Source organism: Hippoglossus hippoglossus, chromosome 23 (assembly GCF_009819705.1).
Source record: "Hippoglossus hippoglossus isolate fHipHip1 chromosome 23, fHipHip1.pri, whole genome shotgun sequence".
Lineage (NCBI taxonomy): Eukaryota > Metazoa > Chordata > Actinopteri > Pleuronectiformes > Pleuronectidae > Hippoglossus > Hippoglossus hippoglossus.
This window is the reverse complement of record NC_047173.1, coordinates 3,570,947-3,590,516: the sequence shown is the minus strand read 5'-3', so window position 1 is coordinate 3,590,516 and position 19,570 is coordinate 3,570,947. Positions and strand designations below refer to the sequence as shown.

Sequence of the window (19,570 nt, the reverse complement as noted above, 5' to 3'; positions counted from 1 at the left end):
CATTCAAACCATTAATCTGACTCATGAATGAATGGGTTTTACTCTACTTTGTGCAAACTTTCGTTGAGAGGATAAAAAAAATTGTAAAAATGACAGAGTAATACTTTGTGATTGCAAACTCAATGTTACTAACCTGTTTGTCTACTTTGCCATGACAGCTGATTCCAAGTAGAAATGAGAAATATTTTAACGTACCTAAAGAGCTACTTTTGACAAACGTCTGTATCCAACTTGTCTGATAAGTGCACGGCGTGGCTTTAAGAACATCTGGATATAAACTAGATTTATGCCTGCTGCTGATTTATGACCCTCTTAGCTCCCAAAACGTCAGCTGTCACCAAATGAAGCCTCCACTTGACTTCTTGTCCTTTTGCTTATCTCATATCTGGATCTGCTTAAACCTCAGATGACATTTTGTATCTTCCGTGCTTAGTAAGCCATTGGGGTGCTGCTCTAAATAGGAGCTGACAGTTAGATTACAGCATGTAGTTTGATGCATTTAACTTTAATGGAGAAAAGTTGGGGTTAGACGTTTCTTTTCTTCTTTCTTTTTACCGACCTTCACTGTTTCGCTACAAAGCCTTTGGTTCATTGGCACTGTGCTGTGTGGTTTAACATTTAACCAGATTATTTCTACCTCAGCAAAGCGTTTGTAGAACTAAAACTCCAGTCTGCCGCAACATGAATGACTCAGCGTCAGTGGGGAAGTCGGCCAGTTATAATAATACTCTGGATACGCATTGACCGCAAGCTGCTTGCACAAATGTCAATGTTGCAACGAGCAATGAGCTGCAGCTACATGGAAATGCCCACAAGTGAGATAAAGAACACACCCAGATGCTTTAATACGATGGTCAATAATGGATGTGTACAATCTGCATAATACTCGGGCATCGTGAAATCTGAAAGGAAGCCGAGGAGACATGAAGCATCACTAATGAGCTCCCTGGCTGCTTTATGCGGCGAATCCTCAGTCAGAGCAGTTGTTAAGTCATTTCTTGGACGGAGCTAGAAGTTTGGTACGATATATATATCTTTATCCAGCTCTGCTACACACATTCTGGACACTGTTTCCCACAGTTTACAAAAGGCCTGTAATCGTTATTACTGTAAACTCAACCCATGGCTGTGAAAGACACGGCGGAGAACGATGGAAACCTGACGGCACGGCGCCTCAGCCCCGACAAGTGATCAGAGATCTGTACACGAGAGAGGCGAGGTCACACTGTAAACACAGACCTGCAGCAACAGCCACTCCGTTCCAGCTTTGGCATATACATCGATGACCTTGCTAATTAATAGCACAGTTGGTGTTTACTAGTCTGTGAGCGGGAGAGGATGAGTGTCATCTGAGGGAGAGAAGCAGCGTTTGGTTTGCTTTTGCGTCTTTGACCGTGTTGAAATGATAAGAGTTGAAAGTTGGACACCTTCCTGGTAATGCCTCTCTCTGACCCTCATACTGGTTTCATACCAGTGTAGCAGATGCAATACACAGTCTTAATGGTTATAGTACAGTACCGGTAATATTCTGTAATAATAAAATGCACATAAATCATGCAGTAGTATGCAGGCTGAAGCTGTTCAGTGATATGACGTGACACTGCTGAAAGCGTTTAAACATGGATTTCATACATCTAGTTGTCATGACATGGGACTGGAGGGTGTTTTTTTTGTCTTTGCTTTGGAAATCCTAGTGTGCGGTTTTTTTCCCCTGTCCATAGATCCGGTTTGTAAACACAGTTCAGTTCCTTAAAGTTACTCCCTCGTATGAACCCTTGCGTCCTCTGTGGTCCCCGACGTTGTCCAGTCGAACTGTTCCTCCTTTTGCCATCGCCGAGTGGAAACATAAGAGAAGTCAACTTTCTGCACTGAAGAGATCCTTCCGGTGAATTGTAATGTGTGCGTCTGATCCTGTGAAGACTGTCCTTCCCCGCTGCTCAAACACACTCATGACGGGCAATCAAACACAGTCAAGCTGAGCAGGGGGTGGGGGTGGGGTGGGGGTGGGGGGGGGGGGTTCTTTGCCACAGTCCTTCTTCTCTCACCCACTGAGTACACGGCTCCCTCTCCAGGTAGAGGCAGAGCAGGAGGAGGCTTACTGCTCCACCTGAAGGCTGTCAGTTTTGTTGCCGGATGCTTTGAAGCTGCTCACCTCTTCGAAAACCAACTCTACACACGTGCACGTGAAAGAATCAAGGTGAAATTAGCAACGAGAGCAGATAGAAATATTCAATTTTAATTGCAAAAGTATTACCATGCACTTTTGTCCTAAAAAATGCAGGGTACTTTAATGTGAATACCAATATATTTCTGGTGCAAATTTTATTCAGTGCTATTGTAATTGTGCTTATTCAGCATGGCATACTAGAGTATCAGTGAAACTCAAAATTAAGATGCAAAACTACCCACCATGACTCACATCACCTCTGGGGCATTAAACAAACCATAAGACTCCCTGCTGAAGTGAATCATAATCATGATGTTGCAAAGGACATTGCTGAATATTTTAAACCCCATATTGCACTGGTGGTAAAGTCAGCATTCCAAGCTTAAAACTCAACATTGCAAAATCCCTGAGGTGAAGCACTCTGCAACTTCAAGTTCATTTCAGCTCAGTGGCGTCGAGCTTGTGCAACTTCTTCCTTTCAAAATCTAACTCTGCCCCCACCACAAATGTCTGTGAAAGGAAGTGAGAGCATTGAATCGAAAGACATAGACAACAGCTGCTCATTTGAAAATACAGTGAATATGCCCCAATCCCATCATGGTTTAAATTTTGTCTTCTAGGACAAAACAGTGGAAATATCTGCTTTGTTTTACAATCAAAGGTTATTTTAAACCATCTCCTCCAGATAGAGATAATTGCCTCAGGTAAAGGTCCAGAACATCGTAATATCTATTTAGTTTAGATAAGATTCAGTTGAAATATTACATGTATCAGTGTCTGTGTGTAGACAACAACTGACTGTTAAGTATAATGCAATAATAATTTAACAATATTGTCAGTTTTATAAACAAGTCTTTTCTCAAAAATTAAATACATTAAAAAAAAGGCTTTTTAAAAGTTTGCATCTTAAAACAAAGTGCTTGATTTTAGAAAATCGTAGAGATGCAAAACTTTTCTCAATGATTTATTGGTTATAGGTCCGGGTCGAGATTTCTGCTTATTGGTAACCTCTGATCTATTGTGTGACTTCCAAATCAAAACATTACCTTTCCATTCTTCTAGAGTTTGGTCTTTGCTCTCCAGCGTTTGATCGTAAAGCGGCGCCTCCGGCTCGTCGTCTGGATCGTGGTACTGGGAGAAGTACGGGTGTGACAGAGCCTCACTGGCCGAGATCCTCCCGTCACAGTCCAGAACCAGCATACGCTTCAGTAGATCGACAGCTAACAGAGAGACAGACACAGGGCAGACTGGTGACAGGGGGCTGAGGATAAATCCAAACCTGTCTAACTAAATTCCTTATGTATAATATGGAGTGAGCAACTTGAGCTTTAATAGCCTCTGTAATAAGCCTTGCAATTGGATTTAAGAGGTAGATAATCCAATCCGTGGAGCAGCACCCACCTAGTGGATTTGCTCCTCTAAAGATCTTTTCCAGGTCCTGCTGGGGCATGAAGGGCAGAGACTGGATGTACTTCTGCGCCTGCAAATAGAGACCAGACAATGACAGTGTGCATCATCTGATGTCAGCGATCAGTCAGCCCAACACTCACACATATTGACTATTTAATCAACAGCCATGTCAGAGGAGTGACCGACTAATCTGAGCAGGCTGCTTTCATCTGTGGAGGACGATTACAGTCTTTGTTCAATGCTTCTTCTTCACGCTCTTGTTTTACCAGTGTTCCCAGTCACCCTTCGTTTCATTCTGCCCTCCCTTACGTGTTCGGAGCAGATCTTCTTTAACAGGTCAGGTGTCGGAGTCCCGACCACCTCCATGATTCGCTTCAGCTGGTCAATATCTAAGAGAAGGGGGGGGGTCAAGGGTCATCAAGATTTTGTAAGAAGTCATCGAGCTACAACATCTGGCTCATCGTGGTATTTTATCCATATAAGTCAACCAGTCTTCTTCAAACGGCTCAAGGACCAAAACACACGAAGCCTAGATAACTCAGCCCTCTGTGACCGGCTCTATTCATCCCCCGGTTCTCTCCGTTGATGCACCTCCCCTTCAGAATGGCCTGGGATTGTGATGCAAATCCAAGAGAAATCTGCATCCACGGGGCTTTTAAAGAAGGTTGAGGCTACACCGTGCCGATAAAGGATACAGTCAGTGCCAGGAAAAAGGACTTTTCCCTTCAGGAGCTCTCCCATGATGCAGCCCACTGACCAAATATCAACTGGAACAGAAACACCAGAGGTTGAATCATTCTGCTGGTCTATAATGTGTCTTTAAATATTTAAGAGACTGGGCTTGATGGAATCTTACCATTCTGATTGTAGTGCATCCAGTTCAGCATGATCTCCGGCGCTCGATACCAGCGAGTCGCTACGTACCCTGTCATCTCGTCATCCGTCTGTCTGGCCAATCCAAAATCCAGAATCTGTAGAACAGGTGCATATTGTTTAAGGGATGGGGATCGCACTGTGGGGGTGAGTGAAAGGTTTGTACATTTCAACTGAAGGTCAGTCCTACCCGCAGCTCGCAGTCCTCATTTACTGCCACATTACTTGGCTTGAGGTCCTGAAAAACGATTGTAAATCAGACAAAGGAGGAGCGAAGCATGATTAGAATAAAGATGTAGTCTAACCAGTGTGTAGCTGAAAGATTCATGTACAGAGGAAGCTGCACGTTAGAAGGCTAGGAGAGATTTATTCTTTATTTTGAAATCAGGTAAACACTGCAACAATCTCTCAGGCTAGATGGAATGACAGGAAGAGCAAAGAGGGAGGCACTCACTCTGTGGATCAATCCCGCTGAATGGATGTACTGTTCGACAGGCAGGCGGGTGGGGCAGGAGGACAGGGGGGAAAGAGGACATAAGGGGAGACAGGCATCAATGGTCCAGTTCACCATATTAGCTCCTGCCTAAGGGAAGACTGCTTTTGTCCCTGTCCCAGGAGGACAGAGCAGCCAGTCAGCGCCACTAGACTGATGCTTATTTACAAAGAATAACAGGATGCATATTTTATTTGTGCAGCAGAGAGTCTGGTTTCTAAATTCTGACAGACAGATTGCTGACAGGCTGCATTCACACCAAGCACGGGACACTACAGTGATTCCCCTCAGGGGGTCTTGTACCCAAATGTTTATGTTGCCAGGGGACGAGAGATAAATGGAAAAATATTAGGGCCATATTGAAGAAAACAAATTCAGAGATTTCTGGAATAATGTCACAATATTATGAGAGTAACCAAGATTTTAATTTACAAGAGAAACCTAGAGAAGAGAGTAGAGTAGAGTTTTCACATTTCCGTCACCTCAAGTTCATTTTACGAAAAGCAAAACATTTTCCTAAACACTGACAACTTAATTATATGAAAAATCCCTGTAACACCATAATCAATATGCAATCGGTTTTAATCAAGTTCAAGTTTAAATTGAGTTCAAATGAACGCGTCTGGTTCATTATGGTGATGTTTATGAAAAGAATATCTGATAGGGCTGTCGAGGTAAATCCGACAAAAACAACTGGGAGCCCGTCGGTGTACCATCTGCATACTAACTGGATACTACGTTACATTTAGTATGACATACAGCACATGTATCATGAAGCAGTCGATTACCTTCAGGCCGCGGAGGAGCTGATAAATTAAGAACTGCACGTGCTCGTCTGACAGCCGCTGAAATTTAACGATGTTATTGAGGTCGGCGCCCATCAGATTAGTCACCAGGTAGCTGGGAGAAGGAGAGAGTGTGAGTATATGGGGAGGGGGAGGGGGGGGGAGGGGGTGTTCAGTTAGAGGAGAGAACATGTGCATTGCCATGGCAACTGTCAGACATCTCTACCATCCTACAATTCCCCAGGAATCGCCTCCATCACCATCACCGTGCCCTTCAACAACACAGTCACTGCATTTCTGGTGGAAAGTGGACAGTTGTGTAGCTTCTAGTGGTGAATAAGACTTACAGCTCATTGAAGTCTTCTAATGTTGCTGCAGGTGTGAAGACGTCCAGCAGCCCGATTACCTGCAGAGACAGAGACAGAGACAAACACAGCGGATCAATAGCAGAGTGGAACCACGCAGAGAACTGTGTCCGTCTATCTCGGGGTATTTTTATAAGGAGCACTAACATTCTCGTGTTTCATGTGCTTGAGCAGCCTGAGTTCCCGGTATGAGCGGCGGCTGTGGATCAGAGACTGAAACGGCCGGGACAGTTTCTTCACCGCGACCTTCTGCCTTAAGACCACATCATAGGCCGAACTGGAGAGAGGGAGAGAGCAGAGAGAAATAAATATTAAAAACTTGTCTGAGTGTACATCAACACGGTGAATTATTACTGACTGTATCCACTGACATTATGGTAGTAACTTGACAACTAACTGGTCACTTTCCAAAGGTGAGGTTATTCTTTTTTTATGAAAAACCATATTGCCTGTGTTCCAGAACATGCGACACTTAAATGTATTTAATGTAACGTAACTGACTTTTTAGTTTGTCCCATGTCCCATCCACTAACATGGGGAAGGCAGGGTTTAGATGAACTTAAGAGTTTTTTAGTCAGAGAATTTTGGTACTTTAGAAGAGAGCTAATTGGTTGCTGGCTCCAACCACCAATTTACTTGTTTATCTTATCTTCTCTATCTAACTCTCACCAAAATAGAGAGTCACCACATCTCCCCAAAACAAGAATCAATCTAGTGCTTGAAACATGATGTCAGCTGGTGATAAATGTTTGCGAGAGGAGAGAGGGACAAAGAAAGAGCTGCAGAGAGAGAGAGAGAGTGAAAGAGGATGTGGTGGAACGAGAGACGTGAGGATGTCTGATATTGTTAAAAGGGCCCCAGTTCATTTCATCTGCCTCTTTTTGAAATGTAAATGATGCCGCTGCCTTTGTGGCGCTGGCGTCTTTTCAGCCCTTACATGCAGAAGCACTAATAATACTACAGCCATCAGAGAGCGGAGCAGACAAACAGGAAGGAAACATGTGTGAGAATTGAGAAACGTCGTGGAGAACAGCAGGAACAGAACATGAAGCAAGAAGTGAAACACTGAAGTGGACTTTTAAATGAACAGTGAAAACATTTAGAAATGTGTCACTATGTGGTTTAAAACACTATTATTAGAATATAATGCTATGGATTTCTTGTCACCATAAAAGGAAAATCCCCTCTTGCTTACACTTGAACTTCTTATGAATGCGTGCTGTTCATTGGAGGAATTTCTCAGTAATGAGGCGAAACCACAATCTGACCTGTGAGACCTCTTTGCAGATAAATCTGAAGCAGAAGACTGGACCTGAAGTGTGCAGCTGTCGGTGCAATTCAGCCAAATGGCTCCCGTTTGCTTCGAGAGCATGAGAGCCATAGTAAAGATGACTGTGTCGTTTCATGGTGACCTGCACTGCTCACATGCTTGAGTAAACTACACTCTAGCAGCACTTGAGTGTATCCATGTGGCTCTGAAATCCCTCTGCCTCCAGTCCGGATGTCCCCGCAGGGCTTCGGCCAGGACAGCAGCCAGCTTCCTCTGTCGCTGACATCAAACAGGCCTCGCACATACCTTCCTCCCTGCCATCTTCCATACATGGGTCTGACTGCGCGGCTCTCAGCACACACAGCTCAGCCAAGGCATTGATTTCTTTTGTCTCTGTATTCTTCTTACATTCCCACTCTAATGATTCACAGTTTATCCACGAATGACAACAGCTTTTATGTAGATTTTCTGACCTTGATAGTTATTTACATACAGTAGCATATTTGTATATTTATACTAAATGACAACCAGCAGCTCTTTAACCTGGCAGCCCAAATTTGTATTGAAATACGCCAATAAGCTTTTTCTATAGGATTTGAGCTGCAACCAGTGACCACAACTGGACCCAGTATAGCGCTTATACCTCTGCAAAGGCCCAACAGTCCCCTTAAATTAAAACAAGCCTTATAATGAGTTCTTTCCTGACCCGTACTACATCCTTCCAACAAGTTTCGTAATGTGTCGCCTAGTTTTTGCACAATCTTACTCAAGTCAATACGATTTTTAAATTTTGCTTTAAAAAAATGACTTGAATAAACCAGTCAATCAATGGACTAATCAATAAGTTTCAGTGCTCCACAAAATGACTGACAGTTTTTATAGCCCACATGCATTTGTTTCTGTTGAGCTGCGCTGCTGTCAAATGCGCGTCCATCCATCCAATCACCTTCAGCAACCAATCAGAAGCCCAATCTCGTTTAATGGCCAATTTATCAATTTCCAATCCACAATCTGACAAGCAGCGACTTAACACGTTTGACAGGAGAAAACGAAGCAGATACTCGCAATTTGGCAAATCCATTTCTGCATAAGTGAGCAGCTGTTATACATGCAGACACGAGATGAAAGCAGCTTAGTGCATATCCTCCGCTGATGTTCAGTCTCGACTGGAACCAAAAGTGGCCCAGTTTCTGTCTGAGGACACAGACGCAGAAAAGGGAATATTCAATGGGTTTGACGGGACAAGGAATCTGGATTAGTCAAGAGAACTGACAGGGTTCTGTCTGCCAAACCTTTTGTCTCATGACTTATCAAAATTCCAGAGGCACTGTCTGCTAAATTATTAAACAGGCTTTATATTTATGATCTCTTGTGTCTGTGGTTTGCATGTCTGAACTCTTTCCACCGTCGCTCCTTAATTTCCGCTCTTACACCTACTGTCCCGTCCTCTTGCTAAACTCTGTGTCCATATCTTTCGGCTCCCCCTCTCCCGCGGGTGAGGCGGGTATAAGTTCTCCAGCTCTAGCTATAATGGATCATAGGAGCCGGCCGGATCCTTGACCTCAGGCTTGCAGTCTCAAGAGGGTTCGCTGAGAGAACAAGTAGCCATTTGAGATAAAAGATGAGAGGTGGTTTGCTGCACATCTGAAGAGGTGGCCTATACGAGATGAACCCCCATCCCGAGAAACACACACATACAGATGTCATACTCTGCACCCCCATCCCCCCCCAGCCATTTACTAACTGAGTCTCGTCATGAGAAAGTCAGTGACAATGGCTTGAGATCAACATTAACAATGCAGGGCAGTGCTCGGTGCTGTGTGGAGGAATGCCTTTTGTCTATAAGTATAATTTAAAAAAAAGAGTTCTAGGAACTATAGGCATTTCACCAGTGCCAGCAGTCATTATTATGAGATGTTTATAGCTATGATGCCCTGAGAAATACTATACTATCTTCGTCTGCTGTTTCTTATTCCTCTCGTTAGTCCAAACAAACCAAGCCAGTGGAATGAATTTGATATATTGAAATATTATTATTGAATCATATATAAATGATCGGCCTCTCTGGTTTTAAAAACATTTTATTTTCCTTAAATCACTTCCTGGAACATTGTAGAATAATTGTCTTAAAACTAAGGAGGTCTGTATTTTGCTTCATGATTTCATGAACTTACATTCCCTGGTGTAAATAGTTATACCGTGTTGACTTTTGTACTTTCTTACCGATCAATCAAAATAATGGATCACAGAAAGAGAGATGAGGTACAACCCTGAGCCTAAATACTGTGTGTTGCAACTGAGACTTCATTACAAACAGAGAAGCCGCACTCAGCTTAAGCCAGTGAATAATCACTTCAAATAAGAGTAATGGATAATTGGTTGATTACAAGTAATGACTGTTAATGCCATGGAGCTCGTTTCTCTTGGCAAAGACAAGCTTCACGTAACAACGAATGGATGCTTTGAAAATACTACTGTTCTCCGTGTGCACATAATCTTGAATCAGCTGAGAGCAAAGTCGTGATCCAGCTCTTTTCATTTTCGCTCTCTGTGCTATTCTGAGCAGAGCTCATTAAAGCTGCAATATAAGCTCGATGTTTATATACACAAAATACTCGTGTGGGAGCCTCAATCATCAATTGGAGCTCCGGCAGAGAAGCACATCTCATCTCCTGCTAATTCAGAAAGTATCTTAATCAACATCTTGACAAGAAGTCAGCAGATTAAACCTCCTTGAGTGGTGGCGATAAACAGGCCAGAACATGAGCTTCAAACCATTGTTTCTGACGAGCATGTAAGTGTGTGATCTGACACAATGCTTGATGATATCTCAGGGATAAGAGAGACACAAAACCTGTCTGACAAAGTGAGGATGAGAAGCAGTAAATTCAGCCGAGTAGCTCAAATTAAAAGTGGACTATTACTCTCCTGTGCAGACAAAGCACAGACAGAGAATGACGGCTCACGGGTGAAGATGTGCTTGAGACTTTCTCACCTAACTGGTTTGGCCGGGACTTTCTTACTTTTCACACCTGAATGATTGTGTCTTTGTTACATTGTTTTCATTTGATCTGGTTAGTTTTAGTTTCACGTTGTAATTTAGGGTGCGGATTAAATAATTCTGCATGACGTGCACGTCCTGTCATCATCACCTACGTGGGCAATTAATACTTGACATTGATTGGTTTGTGGTTGGGTGTGTGTCTAAAGGCAGTTTGTCAGTTAGGTGGGTCATTTTTCTGGATTTTCTGTTTGAATGGGGAAAATGAATGAGCGAGTTCATTTCTTTAAGTCCGTTGCACCTGTAGTATCATTATATTATTGCCAACAGTATGATGAACGTCCTCGTTGTTCAGATATAATGTCGTCGGAGGTGAAGACTGCAAGCAATCCTGTGAAATGTCTGAAGGCGCGGGCCAGACAAAATGTGACAGGCCCGAAAAGAGGTGATCTGAATGATAAAGATCACGTTAGTCTCCATTCAAACTGAAGAATTACTACCCACCCAATGGACAACACACCGCCATCAGACGCACACCCGACTACAAACAATTAAATGTCAGGTACAGGTAGACGCAGCCCATGTAGGTGAGGATGACAGGATGCACTTATGTCATACAGAAGTCTTTAGTTTGCTCCCTACATTGCAAAGTGAAACCGAGACAAACCTGATCCAATGTAAACAACGTAACAAAGACATGAACCTTGGTCGGGACTTTCAGGAGGTGTGAAAAGGGCTTGAGGCTGGGTTTAAAGTGCAGGGGATTAGATCAGCTTTAAAAAGGTGTCATTTCAGCGGGACGGCAGATCACTGCAGAGAACTTTCTTTTATATAAGCTTTGTGTAAGAAGTTCTGGAGGTGCAAGGTTACATGGAGCAGCTTCAACATCAAATTTGTGATTATTCCTCTGGGATCAGTCACATGAAAACACTAAACAGTCTTCTATTCATTCCCTCAGCCTGCAATAACAACTTAACTATTATTGACTCCTGGAGGTGCTTGCCATCGCCATGGCAACGGGATTCCACCATCTCACATCTACTGGTCCAGAATTAAAGCATTTTGCATGTTGTAAGGTCGATTGAATAAATATCCAGACTGTGGGACGCATTTTAAGGAGTTATGATGATGATGATGATGCATTCGCCTATATGCTGCAGACTTGCATTATGATCTCTACTGAGAGCAGCTGTGCCTGGATGGGTTTTCCCTCTCCAGATGTGGCAGGCATCTGTAGAGTCCCAGTAGACATAGCCCCTGCAGAGTCACTTGCTATTTTGAGATGGGTGTAGAGTCAAGAGTGTGTGTGAGGGGGTGTATTTGGGAAATTCCAGTACTTACACTGTTTCAGTCTATAATCCCCCTGCTACCAATGTATGAGCAGCAGACTGAGCTGTGGCTGAGCTTCTGTTTTTCTATGTCTGACAATAGCATGCATACAGAAATTGTATATTCATCTGCATGCATATTAAAACATGGAAATGATAGAATCAATACTATCATTTCATGTTTACCATCAATTATTGACACCGTAGCTGCAGAGGCAGTGTGTTAATAGCTTGATAATACACCAGTAATAACAACAATGACAACAATAAACCCATCATCAGTTCCCACAGGCAGCCTGATCATCCTGACATGTCCGTGCTGATGCATCATCGGCAGTTTTCAGTAAATGTTGCAGCCTCGCCCCTGCGCGCGCGCGCGCACATACACACACGCACACACGCACGCACACACACACTCACTCACCACACGGATCCATAGGCTCCGGAGCCCACCGGCGTCAGGTTCTGGTATCGCTCCGGAACCTCCCACACGGTCTTGTTGAGCTCCTGCCGGTAAAAGCCCGGTCTGGCGGACATTTCTCCGGGCCGTCTGCACGGGAGCAGGGGGGAGCGAGCAGGAGAAGAGACGCTGGATGTTAAATGAAGGGAGGAAAAGAAAAGAAACGGGAGATGAGACCGGAGGAGGAGGCTCGGGCCGCCGTCTGTTCACACATGCGAGCTGCTGCTGCTGCTGCTGCTCACACCGACCAGCCACTCACAGCCTGCCTCTCTCTCTCTCTCTCTCTCTCCCTCGCTCGCTCTCTATCACTCCCCCCAGCCTCTCTCTCTCTCCCTCTCTATCACTACCCCCCCTCTTTCTCTGGTCATAACCCCGTCACCCCTACACTGTCAAAAATAGCAATCATTATTAATAATATAACACAATATAATGTAATGTAACGTAATATAAAAGAATATACTATAATATAATGTAGTGTGATATCATATAATGTAATGTAATATAACATAAAATAACATAACATAATATGATGTAATATAATAATATACAGTTGGTGATATGTAAAAGTGAGCTAGTCGTACACAAACTAACTCCCTCAGGTTAAATTAAAGCAGCACCAAGTAACTTGTTGCTGGGCAACAGCGCCCTCTGCTGCCACAAGTGATACAATGAGCATTCACATGTACATTTAACTTTTTGCTGACTTTATTTCGCTGTTACTGTTAAATACACATCAAACCCTGTTTTGAATTCTTAATACCTTGCTGAAAATCGTTTTCACTGATCTGCAGTTCAGTGTCACTCTTGAGCTCTGGGAGATCAGATAGTGGAGGTCATCCTGATGGAAATTCATTGTCCCCTCTTCAGGATATTTTGATTAATATTTAACAGGGGCAATATTCCCATAATGACAATAGAGCCTATTTCACCTTTTCGCCATGTTTCTTCATGATGTATTTCATGATGTATTTCATGCTGTATAATGTGCTCGTCAGCCCAGTGTGTCCACACCTCATTCTTGATCTGATGTCCTTGAGTAGAGGATTGTTTTCAGCTGGGGTTTAAATAGTCTTCCCTCATCCACTGGTCCAATCCAGAGGCACTAACCACTTCAAATGAACCAATCACAGGTGTCGGGTTCTTCACCAAACCACCCGCAGAGGGTGGGGAGAGAGCCATGATCCGACACATAATTGGATGAGCTCCAAATCCAAAAGATATTCATAGAATATTCTCTTTCGAATTTCATCGTCACAACTGAGTCTGCCTGACCTTCCACGGGTTATAAATAAAGTTGATGTTTAAAAAACTAAGTGAAAAGTAGTGTAGTCAGATTCTGTATTAGTATGAAAGACTTAGTTGAATAACCTTTTCTCATTGACTCACAGTCAGGATGGCCGAGCGGTCTAAGGCGCTGCGTTCAGGTCGCAGTCTCCTCTGGAGGCGTGGGTTCGAATCCCACTTCTGACATACCTTTTTTATTTTCATAGATTTACTGTGACTGTGTGGTGTCTGTTTCTATGTAAACGTCTGTTGTGTTGTTACATTAAAGCTCATTGAGAGAGATTATTACCAAGTTTTAACATTTTAGGGTTAGGGTAAGGGTAACCTCACCCTCTTACACACTGAACTTTAAGGTTTAATTATTCTGTTCTGTATATGATTAACTATTTCTTATTTAATTATTATTAATTATTATTTTTTTCCACACACGTTTATGATTTAGTTTAGTGAACACAGTTGGAATTTAACTCTGTCTTACATCTTTTACCTTTATGAAATTGAATGTAGCCTTGTTTAGTCTCTATTGTTTCAGGAGAGCTCACTGGAGCTCAGTACCTGGTCCAGCAGACTGGTCAGACACTGCAGGATAAATACCCAGATACACAGGTAAGTGCTCAGCACAATGAAGAGCATGACATGGAGTACAATGTGGAGGAAGATGGTGGCTTCTATGACATCACAGTGCTGATCCCACCAGTGTCAGCCTCTGACTCCTGGTCCCTCTACAGCAGTGGTCACCAGCCTTTTCGAGCCCAAGATCACTTTTTAATTCCAAACTTAAGCCGAGATCTACCATTACATTACATTTCATTTAGGTGACACTTTTATCCAAAGCGACTTACAATAAGTGCATTCACCCATGAGGGTACAAACCCAGAACAACAAGAATCAAGAAAGCCAAACTATACCTTGAATAAAAGTTTAAACTAACAATTTAGTAGTACTCAAATAAATACCAGTACTACACAGTATGAAGCCGTGAATCTTTTTCCGCGCTTGCAAATATTTCACAATAATAACCCCTTTTTAAACAAGGGAATGGATTCCGTCAACAGAAACGCTCGAGTGCTTTTATTTTGAAAAGGCATACAGAAAGTGTTGCAACCATTTGTTTGTGACATAAATTCATCAGATAAACATTAAAAATCAGGTGAAAGATCATTTTCTCTGTTTATTCTGCTGTGAACCACAATCGGAATCTCTCTATGACACAAACGTATTTACAACACTCTCCGAACCCGTTTCAAAGTAAAAGCACTCCAGCGTTTCACCTTCTGAATCCACTCATTTGTTCCAACGGGTCTTTGTTTGTTATCGACAGACCGAAAGATGCGCATCTTCATACCGTAGAGTCCTGACATTTAGTTTAGTACATGAACCAACTTGTTTTTGAAGGAAATGCAGGAGACAAACCTGCAACTCCACCGCCAGTAGCAGACACACAGCGCGTGTGAAAAACAGACAACCGACACACAGCTGATCTGCGGCGCGACTACAGCCAGTGAGTCCAGAGAGTTCGGGGATCAACAGTGAAGACTGCGAGATCGACCGGTAGATCGCGATCGACGGGTTGGCGACCACTGCTCTACAGTAACATCTGGCCTCGGGTCACTGGCTCTGAGAACAGCCGGTCTGGGATTCACACAGCCTCTACTGGTCCCAGCACATCCACCCCAGCTCCTGACACTCTGTCCTCTAGAACTGCAGTTTATGTACCAGCTGGCAGTGGTGAGATGATGTGAGGTACATTTTTACCATCTGTACTTCTGTAGATTTATTTTTTGGTACTTTTACTGGACTACATATATCAGCAAATATCTGTACTTCATACTTCATGACAGTTTTATAATTGTATTGAGTAATATGTTCACTTAAAAGCAAGTACTTACTCAAATAGAAAAGTTAAAGTGGTACTTTTACTTTTCTACATATTTTGTACTCCAGTTAAACATTTGAGTTCCTCTTCCATCACTGCATTTTGAAGATATAGTCGGTGTCGGTTGACGTTATTGATTTGAGTTAACGAACATAATGTCCCTGGATACCAGCACATGGACACTGAGTACTTTACTGTTGGAGGGGAAAAAAATCACAATTTCAATATTTGAAGTCTTAATTGTATTTGTTGTGTGTTTTAACTCATCTATTCAAAAGTGTTTTTCTTTTATTCTTTGTTCCATGTACAAACACAACTGGTGCAATGGCCGTTTTTGTAAAGCAGACAACAACAATAATAATAACAATAGTGATGATTATAATGATGAAGAAGACAACAATGAGGTCACGTGTTATTTACACGTTAATTAACTTGACACTTGACAAAAAGACTCCACTCTGAAAGTGAGAGACAGAAACATGGTCACAGAAGGTATTTCCTGTACTGTTTTTCTCTTTTTTCTTCTCTATCCCTTCTTCCTCATTGTCCCACTTTGATTTATGAATGTTCCCTCGTTTGCGCAAACGCATTTTTTGTCCTGTTTTAGGTTTAATAAAAATGTTGGACGTGAGGACCAATCACATTCGTTGCTCCAACATTAGTGACCAACCGCCGTGGCGGTTTCTCCTCGTCCGTCTAACACTTCCAACTTTTGACCAATCACGGTACCAATTGTAAGTACTCTTCTTCGTGATTTCCTGTTAAAGATGTAGTTCCGGTTATGGGATATTTCTCCGTTTTGTACAACATGTCGTTTCTCGCAGTCAGGATGGCTGAGCGGTCTAAGGCATAAGGGTATTATTAAACAGATGAAAACTAAAATTATGTTATAGAAGGTAGCTAAATAAATGTTTATGAGAACATGACATATAAATATATAAATATAACCTATTACATTAGCAAACAGCGGCGGCAGATAAAAAGTGAAATAATGGTGAAAGTGTTAGTAAGGTAGAAAACTAAATAAATGTATATGACAACATGAAGTGACAGGGGAAATGACTCTTATATTTATAGTTATGTCATACCACTGTATTAAATGTGTAAATACTGAGAGTAAGCTGTATTCATAGTGTAGCCCCCCAGCCCCCCGACCCCCAGCCCCCCACAACTCGGCCGACACAAGAAAAAGAAAGCCAGTTTATAACGTAGAAAACTAAATAAATGTCAATGACAACATGACAATAGGGGAAATGACTTCTATGTTACTAACCCTAGAACCCACTTAAATAAATAACATTAACAAATGTCGGTCGATGACAACCAGCGAAATCCCCGTCAGATAACAGAGTGTACTTTAACGCATTTAGCTAAATAAATGGATATGACAACATGACAATACGGGTGGAATGACTTCTATACTTAAGGGCAAGTCATGCAGCTCTATTAAATGTGTAAAAAACTTACCATTTTGATGTGTAACCTCGGTAGTTTCAAATAAATGACTTGGTAGCTTTAGCGTCGTAACGTGCTAGCGTAAAGCTAGCGTACCGTAACCTCCGGCGCAGGTCCTCTGGGGTCAGCACGTCTTCTAGGACCGCCCCCTCACGCCACCGGAGGCAGCCCCGCCCAAAGCCGCTGTCTCCAACATTTCTGCCTTGTGATTGGTCAAATGTTGGAAATGTTGGAGCGAGGGGAAGAATCCGCCGCTGCGATTGGCCGCTGAATGTTGGAGACGCGAACGTGATTTTCGGGTCGCAGTCTCCTCTGGAGGCGTGGGTTCGAATCCCACTTCTGACATAACTTTTTTATTTTCATGTATTTACTGTGACTGTGCGAGCGTCTGTTTCTAGGTAAACGTCTGTTGTGTTGTTACATTAAAGCTCATTGAGAGGGATTCTTACCAAGTTTTAACATTTTACACGAACTTATACTGACAACATCCACTGGAGGGCAGCAAAGACCAGGGAACATATGAAAGTCCACTTTCTGTGAGTGCTCCTTAAAGGCTCTATCTATCTATCTATCTATCTATCTATCTATCTATCTATCTATCTATCTATCTATCTGTCTGTCTGTCTGTCTGTCTGTCTGTCTGTCCGTCCGTCTGTCTGCCTGTCTGTCGGACCTAGATAACGCAGATTCACACTCCAACACAAGGTGGCGGCAGTGACGCTGGCTGCCAGCCGCCTGCGATCCGAGCGAAGAAGAAGAAGAAGAAGGACATCAACAAACATGGCCGACAGGACGGGCAGCTATGCTACAAGAAAGGGCCATCGGGCGATCTGGGGTCAGGAGACCGAGCACAGCTTGATAGAAATATGGCAGGAGCACCAGTGTCTGTTCGACGTGTCCAGTTCTCAGTATCACAACCGAGTGGAGAAGGAGAAGGCGTGGAGAGAGATCGCTAAATGTCTCCAGCAGCCAGGTACGGTCTTCATGTTGCATTGGGATGAACATGAGACACTTAAACCTTTGCTGCTGTCACAGTTTGTCAGTGAAGACAGCTGCTGCTCTGGCTGCTTGTCGGTTGTTACCGCGTAACCCCTTAGAAAAATTGCGTTTGTTGTTGTGATATAATATAATATAATATAATATAATATAATATGTCTATATAAACTTTAATGATTTCACGCCTGGGAAATTCACTTGTTACACAGCAGATGGTCAGAATGAGGTACAGTGAGAACATGTGAAAATATAGAATAGAACAAACTAGAGAGAATAAGTACATAATATACACATTTCACTACAGATGGAAATACTATTTGTAGACAAATGTACTTGAGTAAAATAAAGTGGCACAGGATGATTGCACTGGGATGTATACTGTACATTATGTTAGAGAATTGTGAGCCAATCTTTTCCTTGAAAAACACAAACCGATTAATAGATTATTAAAATAGTTAGTTTGATTTAGTAGTTGATAATTAATCAATCATTGTTGCAGCCCTAACTTTTTTTGTATTCTAAAGAGCAGTGTACAACAGTAGTAGCATACAAATAGTGTTTACACACTAGTAGTAGTATACAATAGTAATAGTAGAATACTAAATAGCATTATACAATAGTAGTTGTAGTAATATACTAAATAGTACCATACAATAGCAGTATACTAAGGATAGTTTAAAATACCCAAACCAATGCATAACTAATGATAACATTTGCCTTCTTTTATTCTGTAAATGTTTGCCTTGCAGTTCAGGAGGTGAAGACCAGGGCTACGTCGCTCCGCACCCAGTACTCCAGGCTGATAAAGCCCAAGCCCAACGGGGGCGAGATCAAACCTCTGACCCCGAGGCAACAGTGGCTCATCAGCGCGATGGACTTCATCAAGCCATATATTGTGCATCGTCCATGTGAGACAGCTGTAAGTTACACAGTCTGAAAGCATGTTTCTCAGTGTACAATATACAATGAAATACACACTGTACATGAGGGCTATTTTAACTCATTTTTCTGAGTTATGAAAACATCATTACACCGTTGATGGTAAAGTTGAGAATAGTTGAATAATCGCATGATTTAGTGTCTCTACCCACCTGTGATGTTGACCGAACCCTTTCTGCGTCACCTCCTCCAGGTTGACATGTCGCTCTGTGAGCTGGACGACTCAGAGGAGCAGGAGGATCATTCAGACTCATTTGAATCAGCACTACTGTCGAGACCTGAGACTCCAGAAACCCTGATGCCCCGGGTGCTACGCTCGGCCTCCTCCTGCGAGTTGTCGGACGAAGGGGCTTCCCCGACGAGGGAACCTGCCAAATCGGTTTCAAGGGGAGTCAAGCGCAAGGCAAGAACAGAGGACATCGAGCTGCAGAAGCTTTTGGTTTTAAAACAAATGGCGGCTAAAGTTGACGCCGATCAAGCAGATGGGTTTACAACTTTTGGTAACCAGGTGGCATCCGAACTCCGCCTAATCAAAGACCCGGCAAATCTCACAAGACTGAAAAGGCGAATCGTCAACATGATATACGACACCCAGGACTCTGAAAGGCAGCAGCCGCCAGCGGCACACAAATACAAACAGAACACCGCACCTATGCCACTGGTTCAGTCCAAGTCGTAGGGTCCTCAACCACCTTATAACTGTTTTATATTCTTTACTTTAATGCTCAATATCAATTAATGCTCAAGTGTTTTATTTTCTATTTGATTCTATACATCATGTTTTCTCTTTGTGTCACTTTTATTACTCCATTTACTTTGACAATATATGTTTGAAACCACAGTTACAAGAATATACTTTCTATCAGAC

At 42.6% G+C, this 19,570-nt stretch overlaps 2 protein-coding genes and 1 non-coding gene across 3 annotated transcripts; 2 read left to right on the top strand and 1 right to left on the bottom strand.

Moving 5' to 3' along the window:
• Positions 1–2,000: 2,000 nt before the first annotated feature.
• mapk11 (mitogen-activated protein kinase 11) lies at positions 2,001–12,467 on the bottom strand. Its single transcript, XM_034578134.1, has 12 exons — positions 12,117–12,467; positions 6,241–6,370; positions 6,076–6,134; positions 5,732–5,843; positions 4,905–4,934; positions 4,641–4,688; positions 4,434–4,548; positions 4,273–4,344; positions 3,887–3,966; positions 3,569–3,647; positions 3,214–3,387; positions 2,001–2,169 (listed from the first exon to the last, which is right to left on the bottom strand). Exons 1-12 carry the CDS (start codon positions 12,227–12,229, stop codon positions 2,096–2,098), a joined length of 1,086 nt encoding a protein of 361 aa, XP_034434025.1. The 5' UTR covers positions 12,230–12,467; the 3' UTR covers positions 2,001–2,095.
• A 1,072-nt stretch (positions 12,468–13,539) lies between these two features.
• trnal-cag lies at positions 13,540–13,622 on the top strand. The gene has a single exon. It is a non-coding gene; the product is annotated as a tRNA-Leu (tRNA).
• A 3,792-nt stretch (positions 13,623–17,414) lies between these two features.
• On the top strand, positions 17,415–19,541 carry wu:fb74b10. The gene is made up of 3 exons (XM_034578137.1): positions 17,415–17,740; positions 18,513–18,682; positions 18,896–19,541. Exons 1-3 carry the CDS (start codon positions 17,548–17,550, stop codon positions 19,379–19,381), a joined length of 849 nt encoding a protein of 282 aa, XP_034434028.1. The 5' UTR covers positions 17,415–17,547; the 3' UTR covers positions 19,382–19,541.
• Positions 19,542–19,570: the final 29 nt, after the last annotated feature.